At 43.4% G+C, this 16,434-nt stretch overlaps 1 protein-coding gene across 1 annotated transcript in view; it reads left to right on the plus strand.

The window, feature by feature from the left end:
- The first annotated feature begins 1,539 nt into the window (after positions 1–1,539).
- MAP7D3 (MAP7 domain containing 3) overlaps positions 1,540–16,434 on the plus strand; it is a 63,722-nt gene continuing 48,827 nt past the window's right edge. The window contains exon 1 of the mRNA XM_077825643.1: positions 1,540–1,656. Coding sequence (XP_077681769.1) covers positions 1,608–1,656 — 49 coding nt within the window. The 5' untranslated portion in view covers positions 1,540–1,607. The remainder of the gene's footprint in view (positions 1,657–16,434) is intronic.

Consider the following 16,434-nt stretch of genomic DNA (forward strand, 5'->3'; position numbering starts at 1 on the left):
CATCTTTGATACAAATGCTTAAAAGAGTGGGTCACATGCAAGGACTTCATAATTCAAATAAACTCTTCATTAATGAAAAATTAAGTTTTAGACCTAATAGGGGTACATCTACAGCTCTTTGAATTTGTTAATTAAGCTATTCAAAACCTTGATGCTTGTCATGTACTGATGGCTGACATAGCTGATTTGCAAAAAGCTTTTGTTGTGGGTTGTTCCTTAGTATGGATAAACCTGTGTAACATTAGCAAAGGTATCATCTCTTTTTAATAGGGTTTTTATTTTTTACTGTTTACTTCTTCATTTGACGTTAATTTCCCCCCTGTATTCTTAGGGAAGCAGAAACTAACCAACATGGCTGCCTATATTTAGACTTACAGTTCACTGATGCCATTGAATGGTGCATGAATTCTGCCTATATGGGCCCTATAACCACAAGTGCCTATAGAGGGACTGAACCTGAGTGGTGATTTTACTGGGACGTGGGGGCACTAAGCACCTTTCAGGATCAGGCCCATAATAACACAACTGGTTTTTCAAAGTTAATATTCTTGTTTTATTCCTTATTGTTAAAGCCAATAAATAGCTGTGTGCTATGGACTAGCCTTCTCCCCAAAGGCTCACCCCACCCTCCAGTGGAGCTCAGTGCTAGTGTATAACTTTGCCATGTGAAGTGGCACCAGCTCTCATGATTTTATCACAAGCCTCCGGACAGCTGGTGCCTCTCCTAAAGCCCCAACTGCTGGAATCAAGAGATCGCATGGGGATCTCAGCTTTCATTAAAAACCGTTTATTATTTTTAGCCCATCTTGTGATGTAGGGCCCCCGGTGTCACGGTTTTGCCGTTACTACACGGTCCGCAGGGAGAATGGCACCTACTGTCCTCGCAGCTCAGCGGTTGCTCTGGAGGTGAACGTACAGCAAAGGGGAGCTAGAGGCCGAAGCTTTCCGGAAAGGATCCCTAACCGCGTGGCGGGAACGGGGCCCGCCCTGCAGCTGGGGGGAAGGGGTCTCCTCTGGCTCTCGAGACGGGGGCAGGGCGGAAGGGGGGTGGGAGAAAACGGCGAGGGGGCGAGGGCGAGCGAAGGGGGGTGAGGAAAGGGAGAGGAACGGGGAAGGGGCAGGATTAGGGGGCTACGGGAGTGGCGGGAAGGATGGGGGAGGGGTGGGAGAGCGAAGGACGGAGAGGGGCTCTGAGGCGAGGAGGAGGGGCGGGAGTTGGGTAGGCGGGGCCGTAGCGAGAGCTCGGCGGGAGGGGGCTGCGGGGCGGGGCTGAGAGGCGCTGTGGCCGGGAGAGGGCGGGGCTGAGGGGCTCTGAGGCGGGGCGGGAGCTGGGTGGGCGGGGCCGTGGCGGGAGCTCGCTGGAAGGGGGCTGCGGAGCTGAGAGGTGCTGTGGTTGGGCTGAGGGGGCGGGGCTGAGAGGCGCTGTGGCCGGGAGGGGGCGGGGCGGGGCGGGGCCCTGAGGAGCGGAGCGGAGCGGAGGAGCCGGCTGCGGGCGCTATTCCCTCCCTCGCGGCAGCGCTGCCGGGCGCGAGTGGCGCGGCGCCTGCGCACTGCGCCTCCCGCTCTTCCGAGGCTGTGCCGGCAGCGGCTCCTTCACTAGGCTGAAGATGGCGGAGGGTGGCGGCTCGTCGCTGAAGGGGCTGCGGGAGCAGATGGGTGAGAGCTGGCAGGGCGCCTCGCGCCCCGGGGCTCTGGCTGTAGCTGGGGAGAGGGGAGCGGGGCCCCGGGCCCCCTGTGCAGCCGGCGCCGCGGGGAGGAGAGGAAGTCCCCTCTGATGCTGTGGGGCTGCCCTGAGAGCAGGCCAGGGACGCGGCCCTCAGGCGGGCTCCTGGGCCTCGGGGAGATCGTGAGTGCCCCCAGTCTTCCGTTCAATGGCCTGAGCCCTGCGCCCTGTCTCAGCCCAACTCCCTTTCTCCCACGTACCCACACCATGATCCTCTTGTGTCTTCCCCACGCCCCCCTATTTGTCTGTGCTGCCCCCCACCCTGCCTCTGATCTCCCCCTGCCCTCCTCCTTACTCTGTGTGCAGGGCTGGCTTTGCAATGGAAAAGGGATTCTGCGGAGTCTCTCACAGCTTTAAAATCCCAGGCCTTCCTACGTCTGGGTTTTAACTTCAAAATATTTCCTGAGTGGAATATGAAACACAGGTTTCTTCACCTCCTCTCTTCCCTCCAATGCATAGATGTTGCATTAATATGCAGGGTCTGATTTACATAAAAAAAAAACCCTGCACTAACCCTGATTTGCCTATAAAACTGCAGCACGTAATTTTCTTCCAAGACTTGAGCTGCTGATTTGAGATGTCCGCAATACATAGACAGGAATGAGTGCCACTTGAGGACTTCATCTTAAAATGAATTGTCTGCCTTTTGTGATCCCTTGAAAGTCCAAACTGTTATATTTCTTTAATGAGTCTTGTCTCAATTTTCTAGATTTTTGCAGACCACTCATCAGTTGTCATGCCCAGTGTCTGCTGCAATATCTTGCAAAGGATGACGTACGTGACAGTCTGAATTCTGAAATGTTGTTTCCCTATCAAACTCTTAATGAGGCTTTAACACTTTTTTGGAATTAAGATACAAGTAAAGGCAAAATATATTTAAATTTAGTTTGTTAGAAACTGCTTTGATTCTTTCCTGTTTGAGACTGTGTTATGTATATTGAGGTCCTTGTTAATCCATTTTGTGTTCTGTGTAGAGTGAGTGTTATGCTTGTCATGGTGCATGTGTGCACACTATAGATTTGTGGGTGAGTCAGTGCAGATGAAAACATTTTGATTATTCCAGACTAAGCGTAATGAACGGACTAAAGGAAAGAAAGGGTTATGATCTCTGGTTTGATGTAAAATTAACTAACCTAGACTGTGTGCAAACTTACTTTGTCAGTGTTTAAAGTTATCAGTCTGTTTCTGTGACTGTGATTTCTTTATGTACCAATGCAATTACTGATGTAAGAGTTCTGGTGACTCTTACAAATTGGTCTTAAGGTCTTGAGTCTTCAGCTCAGATCTGGAAGTCTTTCTTCCTCCTTTGATACAGAAGTCCGATATGGACTCTGTGTGTTGATTCCCCTTTCCAGTTTTTTAAGATTAATTTAGTGGCTTGTGAAAGATAATTATTTGACCCAGGACATCAGACTCAAGATCTGTTGTCCACAGACTAGAGAGAGCACAGGTAATAGCAACACAGCTTCACCAGCATAACTCAGTCCTGACCTGAAGGGACTGTAACTAAGAATGAAAGGGTCATTTATTTTATGAGCCCACTTTGTTCTTGTTCTCTCTGCTGAAATTACTAATTTGTATCGTGTTTTGTGAGATGGATGCCTATCTGATGGAAACTAGACTGGAGACTATCAAATCCTTCCAGAGACCACCAAGCAGATGGCATCCACTCTTGTTAACAGCTGTCTTGGACTAGATGCAGGTAACCAGAAGGGACGGGTTCCTAGAGCCATCCAGCCCCACCTCCCTTTCTAAAGTGAAGATCTTCTTTTAAAAAACAAAATTAAAATAAAAAGTGACACTAAAAATGACAGGGCTTGAAAAATCCTCTTCCTTTCTTTCCCCATAGGAAGTGAAAATTGATGGAGCAGAATCTGAACTTTAACGAAAACATATTTTATTACTTTGGCTACAGAGATAACTAACATGAATTAATGCAGTGCTGTGTTTTTGAGTCTGCAAACAGACAATTCCAATATGGTTTTTTCCAAGTGGCCAGAGAGTGATACTGCCCAGGGTCAGTTCCAGAGCCTATATCCAGGACCCTGTGGGAAGCAGTGAAATTGACAAGAATCATGGCACTTTTTATTTCTGCTGTTTAGCAAAGTTGTGAGTGGCAACCAAGTCACACACACAAGCTATTTGCAGATGAGGACTGAAAAAAAGGAAACTAGGAGGCTGTAGGAGCAATAGAGTAATGAAAACCCTTTTACCCTACCCCCATTGCCAGTGCCAGCATTTGTACAGCAACAAAGAGGACCTCAAGAGGCTTGTAGATTTTGCGGAGTGTGTGTGTGTGTGTGTGCAGGAATGTAACTTTCTGCCTTCCAACAGACAAAGGGTGAGGGGAGCTACAGACTTATCAAATACCTGGTAGCCAGATGCTAATATGCAGTATGGACAGCATCCCGCCAAGGAACCAAAGACCCTCCTCTTTCCTAGTAGCTGGGATGGAGTCTGGGTTTTTTGCAGAACATTTACACTGGACCTTTCTGGCTTCCTCTTCCATGCCTCCAGTCTTTCATAGCAACCTCTGGATGTAGGTTTAGTCTTCTGGCTGGGAGAAGTCTGGTCACTGTTTCAAACTCTGAAAATTGGCATTGTGGGGTTCTGCTCTTCTTATTTCTCAATAGCTTCCTTTTCACATTTGCTAACTTTAAAGTAAAGAGATGGGTTTTTCTGCATTCTCAACCGTGCCTACTCAATCTGAGGGAAAGTGTGCTTTTTCTTTGTGCATCACCTGTAATAAAGAGGTTATGCAGGCCAAATCATGCCATTAATGGCAGTTCTGCAATTCCATTGTGTTCAAGTTCTTTCATCTGTCCAACCTTATTGCCTTCAGCCAGACAGCATGAGAGCAGAATTTGGTCCTGCAAATAGAATTTGGTTAACACTTCCGTGAATGATGCATGCTTAGGAAATGTATTAAACCTAGATCTAAAATATGATAAACAGCTACATATAAAAGGCACCATCTAACTCCATTGAAAATATCCAGAGATCAGATCAAAATTATATTCTCTTATGGGGACAAAAGGGGGTTTACTCATATTTCAATTCTGTAAACACTGTTGAGCCCATACAGATTTGAGAGAGGGTGTTAGACTGTTGCTTTCTGTGGTTTGCTCAGTTAGAAGGCATTTACTTCTTGAGTAATATAATCAGATATTAATATTTGAAATTATTTTAAGTTAGAATAGGCTGCTTTTGCCTTTTTAGTCTATTTGAGTCACGAAATGCTTTATCTTGACTGTTGTGATCTTGTTGGCAACTGGCTGTTACGTTGCAGGAACTTAGCGCCATTCACTTCTGTTTCATTGGGAGATATCGCTCCGTGATGTATATCAGATCATTGTGTGAATGGGTATTAAGTTGTTGTTGTTGTTTTTTAAGTGCCAAATCCTACTTTTTTCAGAGATGTGTATGCTCAAGTTGGAAATCTTTGCAAATTTGAGTTAGGACAGCAGCATGGTGCCTCCTTCCTGTGAATATATTTTGACAGATCTGCTGTGGGCATAGTTTCTATCTCTTGGCTAGTCAAGACCTATATGGTCAGAGCTTATATCCATTTAAAAAATTAGTAAATTCATTCAATATGTAACCCATAAATTTGCTCCATGTGGATCTCTAATAAAATGTGATGTTCTAATCAGAAAAGTGACTGAATAAAAATAGCATATTCCTTAACAGATATGCTCCATTTGTGTATTCAGTTATCTCTTTGTTAGTGACACAAAAGTAAAGTTTGTTTATTTTTCCCCCTCCAATTACCACTGCAGAATCAGCACAGGAGGAGAATGAGCTGGCTTCTGTTGCTTCTCACCTATCAATAGAATTGCTAACCAGGGTCCTGATCCTGCAGGTTGTTCTACATGAATGGATCCTCTATAGAAGTCAGTAGAATTCTATGTGGGTGAAGGAAGAGGTATACCAGCATGGAACAATTTACAGGCTTGGGGCCTGTGTTCAAATTGCAAGGTCAAATTATCTGTCCAGCCCCACTGAAGGGAATTAGTTATACCTTTGCAGCTCCACTTAACCAGCACATTTTTGGTACTATTGCAGATGTGTGAGAAAGACAGAGACCCCATCTTGACTTTGATCTTAGGTTTAGTTTGCAGTATGGCTAGTTTAAAAAAAAAATGCTTTGAACAAATTTGCTTAGGAATCACTGACATAACTATTTAGCTTCACAATGTCACTTTCACATAATCCTTTTTCATAGTAGAACTGTACTTCAGAAGCACAGAATGATGGTTTTGTGTCTACCATGTGCCCGGTTTTGTCTGTCTACCTCAGAACAAATATCCTAGTAACTTCTTCAGTAGTTATAGTGCAGATAATTATAACTGTGATTTGCACTGTCTGAAGGATGTATAACTAGTCTTAAAACTGCAGTGCTCAGATAGGTAGCCCAGAACACACAAGGCTACCAAATTCATTATTTTGACTCCAATTCTCATATCTTATTTATGATTTCCAGTTGGGTTTGAAAACTTTACTTGCGTGGAAACAAGTCAGAGGTATATACAAAAGAGAAAGAGGTACTGGTGAATTCCAAGGGCAGTGTTCTGGTGAGCTGTTCAAGTACTGCAAATGAAAAATGGAGGGATGATGGGATTTGTACCTGGGTTCTGTGTTAGGCTCTGGGCTCTATTTTATGGATCAATCTCTGGCTATTAGGCGTGTGATAAATTAATCTCCACATAGTTTGCTGCGACTTGAAGAGGGAAGGAACTATTTCTGTTTTGTATTGTCCAGAGCCTGCTGGCTTCTGCAAAGCAGTAAGGAGCAGTCTCCAAAACTTTCTCTGTGCCCCTCTCCCAGATCTCCTCTAGCACACCCCTCTGTCAGTTTCCTGCTGGTGATACTCAAGCCTCCATTTTTTTGGGGGTGGCCTTCCTCTGACTAACTCCAGTGCCTGTCTCTGCATCTTGTGTCCTCTGAAAGTTACATAAAATGGAAACTATGGGATCAAGATTTGATCCATCTCTGATTAAAAAGGTAACATCTATAGACCACTGTGTTAGATTTTTAGACCACTAGTCTTGCATGTCATGTGGTAAAAGCACAGGACTGGAAATTACTACCCGTGTGTCCTATTCTTACTTCTCCTACTCTGGTAATGTGACTTTAGGTAGGTCACTTATCCTCTTTCTTAGCGCACCCATCTTTGAAATACAAATTATAATACCTGCAACAGAGTGTTGAGAGCAAATGTTCATGAATGGGATCTGAGAACTTGGATGATAAGTTCTAGGATATATATTGTATAGTAATATCCCTTTGCAGTCAATATTAAAGTGATATCCCTGATTGCTTAATTTTTTTAAATGTGTATTTGATTAACCAGAAAGGCATTTAAAACACATGTGGCACAAATCTTGTTGGGTAAAATACTGAGAATGCAGTTCAAATACAGATTGTTCCATCTAGGTCAAATTTTTTAAAGCGTGCCCTCAGAATTAAGTCCAAAAAGACTTGAAAAACTTTGAGTAAATTTAATCGATTTCAGGTTTTTCTATAATTTAGCACATCTGTCACCACAGTATCTATTGATGGCCAGCTTCTGCCATTGATTTCAGTAGGAGCTGCACGCAGAATTAACTTGTCTAGCTAAATCTGCACCTTACAGGCCATACTTCACCCACTTTTGTAAGGGTATTAGTAGATTGCTGATTTGGAGATCTGTACTTCTTGGAGGTAGGGAAAACACCAACAGCTTGCAAACTGTGCACGGATTGCTGTAAGCCCATCAATTGCTTAATTGAGTACAAGTTTCAGAAATGCACAGAGTAGAATTTATCAATGTCTACCCAGAGCTTAGATCACTTACCTATCTTTTAAATAGGGCTTATTTAAATAGCAAATAGAAAGTTTTTCCCTCAATTGCTCCAAATTATGAAAGGCTGTTTATTTTGCCTGACCGAAAAATAGTTTCAAAGTGACAGAATTCATAACATTCTACCACAGCTGACTATAAATAAAAATAAAGGCTTAAAATAGCTCTTCAGTGACAAGTGAAAATATTAACAATGTTTAAATCTTAATTTTGTTTTTCTTTAACTGATCTTCTCAAAATCACTCTGCCTTCACATTAAGGCTTCATCTGTACTAGAATTTTCAGATCCATAATTTCCAGTGGCTCTCTTGGTGATAGTACTAGATGAAGCAGTAGTGTAGAAGAGACTCTGGTCTCATCTTGTCTAAACTATACATTCTGCTGGTGCTGTCATTATTGGATCTCTGCCTCTGTTGGTACTGGGAATTGTGGATCCAAAATAGTCTAGAGTAAATAAGACCTAAATTGGTTGTGTGTTCCAGTGTTTTCATCTGCTTCTCATGCCTATCATTTACTATCTAAAAACCTCACAACATTTGGGAAGCATTTTATCCTCCCAGTTTATTGCATTTCTGTTTAAGAATTTAAAAGCTGCTGCAGTTCTGAGGAAAAATACCATAGAAAGCTGTGCTGGATACCATTTAAAAATATATCTGGTTTTATTCCAATTGCAAATCTGTTGGGGTGCTACCGTTTACTAAACAAAATCATGGAATTTAACTGCCTATCTACGTCTAATTTAAAGTTAAGAGGGGAGTGGTAGTGAAGCACTGTTCAAGTTGTCTTTTGAGTCAATAGTTTTACACACTTCAAAACCTCATGTGAAGGTTAGTTGCCAGGTTGTTCTCAGTACGTCCTGGACTCTGATGTGTTCACTTTGTTAATGTTTTTATTGTAAACATTTAATTAGAACTTTATAATTTTTGTAACCAGTTATTTATGATGTTTACATAATGGTCAGAAGATGCCATAGTTATCACACAGCTATTGTTTTTTAACCTGTTTACTTGTAGCATCAATATTTATGCAGTAGCTAATGATACCCAATGTAAGTAAACTAGTGTTTGTATTGTACATTGCCAGGCGGTTGGGTTTGTGAAGTGCAATAGTGAGATCTTTTTTTCCTGAAGTCATTACCTAAAATGAGTAAATACTAATACCCTGTCAGACTTTCAGAAACCATAAGTTAAATTGTAAAAAAAGTCCCTTTTATGTCTTCATAGTACAGTTCAAATGTGAAGTATAAAAAAAAAAGTTTTTAGAATATGATGTTTCATTTGGGTTGTTTTTACTACATTCTTCAGGAAGTCTAAACATAAAGTAGATGCATACATTTCAGTTTCCCAGTTTACCACAACTAAAATTTAAGGTTCAGTAATACCTCAAACCGGATACCAGAGGTAACTTCTTAGTTTGTGATTAGCTTTTGGTGGGTGTACACATGACCATCCAATAACACAGACCTTTGTAGTAATATCAGGTCTATAAGTGAGAACAGTAGTGTTGAGTCTGAGCACAGGTAGCCAATTATACATAAAGAAAAGGAAAATCATAGTTATCACTTGGTGTATTTTTATTTGAAAGTTGTAGTGATTTAGTTGGCATTAGAAATACAGTACCTGTAATAATGCCCTCGTTATCCACCATAAATATCAATGTGGTATATATGTGTGTAATTTATGATATACAATACATTTGTTGTTTTTCTGTTTAAAGCAAGTTAGCTTTCTATTTGCATGGCATCTACTTTTCTACTTAATTTTATTTTTCAAATATTCTTTGAGCTGTTAGTATCCAAGAGACGGATCCACAGAGAGTTACCTTTGCAAATAGTTTACCACTAGAAGATGCCTCATCTCCAATTTACAGCTCCTCCACCTTTCTTCCTTCATAGTTTGGGGAGAATTTTGAAAATATTTTTCTCCTAGTACTTTTTACTGGGCTTTAATGTGAGCATACCACACTATGCTATTGAAATGAGCTGCGCTGGGAATTCAGGGGGATGGCATAGGTATTGAAGTAGCCATAGAACTACGTTCTCTAACTAAGGTGCGTCAGAGGCTCTGCAGTCTAGAACAGTGTGAGCCCCTGACTTATTTTGCACTGGAATCACACCCAAGAGTAGGAATCTACAGCGATGTATATCTGTAGATACCAGGAATTAAACAGATTTCCTGTTATAGTTGAAAGTTTTCAGCTTTCATTAGCTTGTTTGAAAGAAATGTAATGCTGTGACTTAAATAACAGATTATTGGTCCGTATTACATTCTAGATTTGATAGGCCTTGCTCATCAGTCCTCTGACCAAACTGGCGGACATCATCAGTTTTCCTCCTCAAGACTCACCTCTTCCATTTGACAATGGCTAGGCAAGGTGAACTGAGACTTTGATTTATTATGCAAAACATACTCTTTTTAAGTGTTACCTTGACGTCTTCTCCTGCCTTTACTCTGCTTGTTAATTTTCATTTTCCTGTCGTCTTTTCACACATTCAGATTATAAACTCTCCGGGGTGGAGACCATCTCTTTATTACATGTTTGGGGTCTGTAAACTGAACCTTAACAAAGATTTTAGGGTGCAGTGATTTTCAGTTTTATTAAATGTTGGAGTTTAATTCTTTAAATTTCATACCTGCAGAAGGCAATGAAAAGCAAATGTTTTATTCTGGTGTTGTAAAAGGACAGTCTAAACTATAAGAAGGTAACAGATCAGCACTGAAGATGTACTGATGCATGACTGGGTTTGAGCACGTGGGTACTGCATGCATGGAGATCAGTGTTGGCATCTGGCCTCTTCCTGTACGTCTCTGATGCACTGCTTGTGTAGCACCTCATGCTTACTTGCTGAGAAGCAGAAATAACTTTAACAAGTAGTGTAGTTACTCTAATAAGGAAGGAGAAGAAGGGATAAAGGTTAAAAATGCGCTAGCAGTAGTTTTCACTTATATCACATAGTGGAGCCATTATTTTCTCTTTAAAGAGAGCTCAAAGTTGGGCTTTCACAGAATTTGACTTGAATCACTTGTGATTTGAGGTCCTAGGCTCTGTTGTACAGATGGCTGCTTGTTTGAGTTCTGATGTATTAAACAATAGATAGCATGCAAATGAGGACAAACATTTAGAGGGGGTACTCAGAACAAGAGAGGAGAACATGATGGAAAGGGAAAAAAGGTGGGAAGCTAACCCATTTCCCAGTGCTGAAGATAATGCTATGGGGGAGAAAAATGTAAATGGATGTTACAAAGGAAAAGTAGATATGAAAGGGAGGTTGTCATGGGGGTTGTCTTCACTGCACTGTTAGCTCTGGGTATAACTTGAGTGTTTCCCCAGTCTGAATTGCAGCTGTATGTAAATCTCGTGCATGAGTTAAGTGGTGCTTTAAACTGGAGCTAGCTGACTTTTTGTGGGGTGGGTTGAGTGCTGCTGACACTTGCGCTAGTAATGCAGTTGGGATTCAGGCTACTCTTTGCTGCTAATCCAATCATTCTCTGTGGCTCGGGTGTTGTTTTGCACTGTGACTGCTCTCGCTTGGCTTAACTCAAGTTAATTTGAGTGTAAATAACTTGAGCTAATGCTGCGCTGAAGACAAGCTCATACTGTGAGAAATACGCAAAAGAAATAGTGTTGAAAAGAGAATAGAATTAGGAGCCTGAAACATCTATGGTAATAAGTGAATCTAAGTGCATACACAACAGCCAAAAATATTAAAAATAATTCCACACTCAGAGTTGAGGTTTAAACCTCTGCAGTTTAACTTTCTGCTCCTCCTTCCACTTGTTAAATTGGTGTCCTGCAGTGTCAAAGTATTGAGGGGTCTGATCCACTTCTGTGGGTACATTGCCCTTAAAGTTATTGTACTGTAAGGTATAACGTCTCATCTTTTATTTTTAAAGCAATTTGAAATAGTGTAGTAACATCTGTGGTTTTAGTGGATAAACTGTTTTCACACTAATTGATGAACTAGGGCATTTTAGAGTTTGCCTATTTTTGTATGTAAATGACATAAATAGTTGAAATCAAGATGTATCCCAACTGAATTTAACTTTGTGCAAGGATAATACTGTTGGAATATGATATCTTGTTTTAAAAAGACATGTTTTAAACATATGTAAGGTGACTATTTGGTTTGTTTATTTTAGAGGGAGGTGGAAGTGGCTTTTGGTGGGAGCTTTCTAGCTGGCAAGAGGCTTCTGTGGTTTTTGGCCCATGGAAACTGTGTGGGACAGCATCCTCTTTGGATCAAGTGTTTTTTTGGTATGTTCTAGTGAAGAATCTCATGTAGAGTACAAATGTTTCTTGGTGAATCACTGTTTCACAAAGAAGCATAATGAACAATTTCAACTTCTTTGAGTGCTGTCCCTGTGGGTGCTCCACTCTAGGTGTCGGTGTGTCCCGCCACCGTTGATCAGAGATTTTCAGTAGCAGTGCCTGGTCGGGATGCAGGTGCTCAGTTGGTATCTCCCGTCTCGTTGGAATCTTCTTGAGTGCCTGCGTCCCGCACCCCCTCAGTTCCTTCTCAGCTGTCCCCAGCTGAAGACGGGACTCGGGGCAGTGCTGCTTCTCTTTGCTGGTCTCTGTAGGAAAAAAGTAATAAAGAATATAGAAATAGTTATTAGTTACATCCTAGTTGTTTCCCTTCCTTTAGTATAGTTACTTAGTTAAAAAAACAAAAACACAAAACCTTTTCGCTTCAGGCTTGTCTCTCGCTGAGACACTCTCCCCTGCCCTTTCTAATTCACAATGCCAGGGGCTTCAGGATTCAAAAAGTGTGTTTCCTGTCAGGACTCCATGCCACGGTCAGATGGGCACTCACATTGTGTGAAGTGCCTCAGGGAAACCCACATCCCTGCAAAGTGTCTCCACTGTATGAGCCTCAAGTCAAGGGCTTGGCGCGACAGGGACCTGCGGCTTAAAATGCTTCTGATGGAAAAATCCCTGTAGCTGCTTTCGGAGACAGGGAAAGTTAAATCTGCTCCTACACGCTCCCCGGCCAGATCCGAACCAGTTGGGAGCGTTGCTTCACCCTCTCTGGAGCAGAGGCAAGAAGCACAGCAGTCTCACAGGAAAGACTCCGACAAGGGTAAAGGGTCTCCCGCGAGATCCTTACCCTCTATGCTGACAGCACCACAGGCAGGCGCCTCAGCTCTTTCTAAAGCCTCAGCCGCAGCTCCCGCAGACTGTGGAGACAGGAACCCGACCTCCCGTACAGGGAAGGTTTCCACGGCACCGAGCGCCTCAGCGCTAAAAATAGCCGCGGTGCTGGCTGTGCGCTATGCCCCGGTGCCAGGAAGAACATTGGCACCAAGCCTGCCTCCTGCCCCGGCACCAGCAGCGGACCCCTTTAGGGCACTTCCCACAGACCCTTGGCACCACTGACACTTTCACTTGCTAATGCGCTAGAGCACAGTCCAGGCTCAGCGCAGACCAGGGAGCAGGAGCAACCGTTCCTCACTCAATGTGACCTCTCAGTGCCACCTGAGCCTAACTCTTCGCTCCTGGATACAAAGGGCTTACTCTTCGAACAGCCACTCTCACCAACTGAACTGGCTACCTTCACTGACAGCGAACCCAATATACAGCAGCAGGTGGAGTTCTCCCCACCTGCCTCTCCACCCAAAGCTCTTCCATCTCAGGCTACAGTCCACAGCCACCAGCCTCAGTTTCCCAACTTTGCCCCCCCTGTGGACGGCACCTGGGTTCTCCTACCCTATGCCTTGGCCTCAGTGGTACCTTTGGCCACATCTTCCTACCACTCATCCTCGGACCTCTTCCACGAAACCACTACCTGCTTCTGTGCCTCGATCTCCAGCTTCGTCCACTTGTAGAGTACCTGAACCCCCTCCTGAGAACATGAGCTATGAACCATATCCTGACTCACCGTACCCTAATTCTCCATCTGCTCCAGATGGAGCCCTCTCCCTGCCCCCACAGAACGTGGATGACTGTAAACAATTTCAGGAGCTTTTCAAGAGGGTAGCACGCAGTCGAGACATCCCCCTAGAAGAGGTTCAGGAGACACAACACAAACTCCTCAGAATCCTTCAACCCTCTGCACCCTCAAAGATCGCGCTCCCTATAAATGAAGTACTCTGGAACTAGCTGACACACTCTGGCAAACTCCAGCTTCTTTATTACCAACCTGCAGAAAGGCTGAAAGTAAATACTATGTTCCTGCTAAGGATGCTGACTTCCTATTTTCTTACCCACAGCCGAACTCTCTCGTCATGGATGCAGTCGCACAAAGGACGAAACAGCCACAATATCAGCCCACCCTGCAAGACAAGGACCTTAAACGCCTTGATGTGTTGGGTCGCAAGGTTTACACGTCCTCCACTCTACAATTCATGATTGCAAACTACTCTGCACTCCTCGCCAGCTACAACTTTGATAACTACAGTAAACTTTTTGAATTTGCCTTCAACATTCCAGAGGATAGGAGAGCGGACTTTAAATCAATTCTGAGCGAGGGCCAATTGATTTCCAAAACAAGCCTCTTTAGACACGGCGAACACAGCAGCCTGTACTACTGCAACTTCCGTGGTTATGCACAGATCTTCATGGCTTTCTGCATCTGGCATCCTAAAGATCTGCAGACCAAAGTGGAGGACCTCCCCTTTGGAAAACATACAACTGTTTTCCAAAAAAAAACCTGATGAACTACTTCACACCATGAAAGATTCTAGAACGACACTGCGCACCCTGGGCATTCACCCATCTCTTCCCAGGAGATGATACCAACCCTACCGAAGAGCGTGCGCACAGCAATATTATTGGCCTCAACCCAAGCCATACGACATAAATAGGAATCACGCTAACCCCCCTAAGCGCAGACAAAGTCAAGCTCAAGCAACCACCTCCCACCCATCTGGGAATAAACTACAATTTTGAAACGTTGATCGAGGGTCTGCACTACCACCCCTTGATTCCACAGCCTATGTGCCCATTTGGCCACCACCTCCAGAGTTTCCAACATGCCTTGCAGCGTATTACACAGGACCACTGGGTCCTCGAAATAGTTCAGTCCGGTTACTCTATCCTATTCATATCTTATCCTTCTACCCTTCCCCCTTCCCCGTCCCTCTTCAGGTACCCCTCTCACAAGCACCTACTTCGCGTAGAAGTGGCTCACCTTCTCCAGCTAGGTGCTTTGGAACCTGTGCTGACGCAACATCAAGGGAAAGGGTTCTACTCACATTACTTCCTGACCCAGAAAAAGACCAGGGGATGTAGGCATATACTAGATCTACGCCGACTGAACAAATCTGTGAGGATACAAAAATTCAAGATGGTCACACTGGGCACAGTAAGTCCTGCACTGGATCAAGGGGACTGGTTCACAGCCCTCGACCTACAGGACACTTATTTTCATATATCAATTCATCCAGCTCACAATCGGTCACAACCATTTTCAGTTCAGAGTTCTTCCTTTCAGCCTCTCCAGAGTGCTGAGAATCTTTTCCAAAACTCTAGCCGTGGTCGTGGCTCACCTCCACAAACATGGGATCGTGCTTTTCCCCTACCTGGACGATTGCCTCATCAAGGGCCACTCTTATGGCGAGACACTTCAAGCTACCCATTTCGCCATCTTCCTCTTTCACAGCCTAGGCCTCCAAATAAACATCTAGAAATCCACCTTGACACCTACGCAACAGATCGAGTTGAACAGAGTATTCTTTTGTGGGCAATACTTCAATTATGGCAGAAGGCTGGTGCATAAATAAATATGTTTGTAAACAGAATGCAATAAACAACTTAATAAAAATGGCCAAAGTGTGTGTGGGGGGGGAATTAATGACTTATTTTAAATCTTATAAAGGATTGGGGAATATGTATGCGTGGATTTGGAGAGAAAGACGCCCTCTTCAAAATGCTTTATTGTATATTTTATTTATTATATACATTATCATAGAATATCAGAGTTGGAAGGGACCTCAGGAGATCATCTAGTCCAACCCCCTGCTCAAAGCAGGCACAATCCCCAATTTTTTTTTTTTTTTTGCCCCAGATCCCTAAATGGCCCCCTCAAGGATTGAACTCACAACCGTGGGTTTAGCAGGCCAATGCTCAAACCACTGAGCTATCCCCTCTCCTCTATCATATCAAAATACCTTAGAAAACCCCAGTGCTTTCTAAATCAAATCTGATTAAGACACTTGGACTAACGTCAGAATATAGAAAAACTGAAATACGTTTCAAATGCAGTATTGGAGGCAAAGCCTCAGTGCTAAATTTGGGAAAGGGGTTAGGGTAGATGAGGCAGCAGTAGAGAAACTGGATGGGCTGAAGCAGAGGTGAGAAGGAAATTGGGAACAACTGGAAAAGTGTCTTCTGCAATTCCACTTCATGCAGATGGTTGCAACAATTTGCCTGAGAACCATAGTTAGTGTAGACAGAGTGCCCTTCAGTGGCTTCATATTCATATTTTGGAGAGTTTCCCCAAATATAGCTTGGTCAATTACCCTCGTGGGTTCTAGCTTGTTGCCTCATTGTTCAGTGTTTATTTGGGGTTCCTAAGTGGGTTAGTAAGGAAGCATGGAATTCTGGTAATTGCAGCAGATTTGGTGGCACCTACCCCTCTCTCTGTCTTGGCACAGCCAGTGCTGGGAAATGGTTTACTTATTGTTTGGTAGAGAGGGAAGTATGCCTGAGGGCTAGCTGATGCGTAATTTGAGTAAAACCGAAGTTCTGCTGGTAGGATGGAGGAGGGAATTAGAAGACTGGGCAAGGATTATATATGCTCCTTTAATTGAGAATGTTTTTCTACCATTTGTAACTAATGTCCAACCTGGAAGTGATGTTGAATCCACAGCTTCTGTTAGACCAGTAGTTCTCAAACTTTTTTGTATTGGTAATCCCTTTCACAAAGCAA

The sequence above is a fragment of the Eretmochelys imbricata genome, chromosome 9 (genome assembly GCF_965152235.1).
Source record: "Eretmochelys imbricata isolate rEreImb1 chromosome 9, rEreImb1.hap1, whole genome shotgun sequence".
NCBI lineage: Eukaryota > Metazoa > Chordata > Testudines > Cheloniidae > Eretmochelys > Eretmochelys imbricata.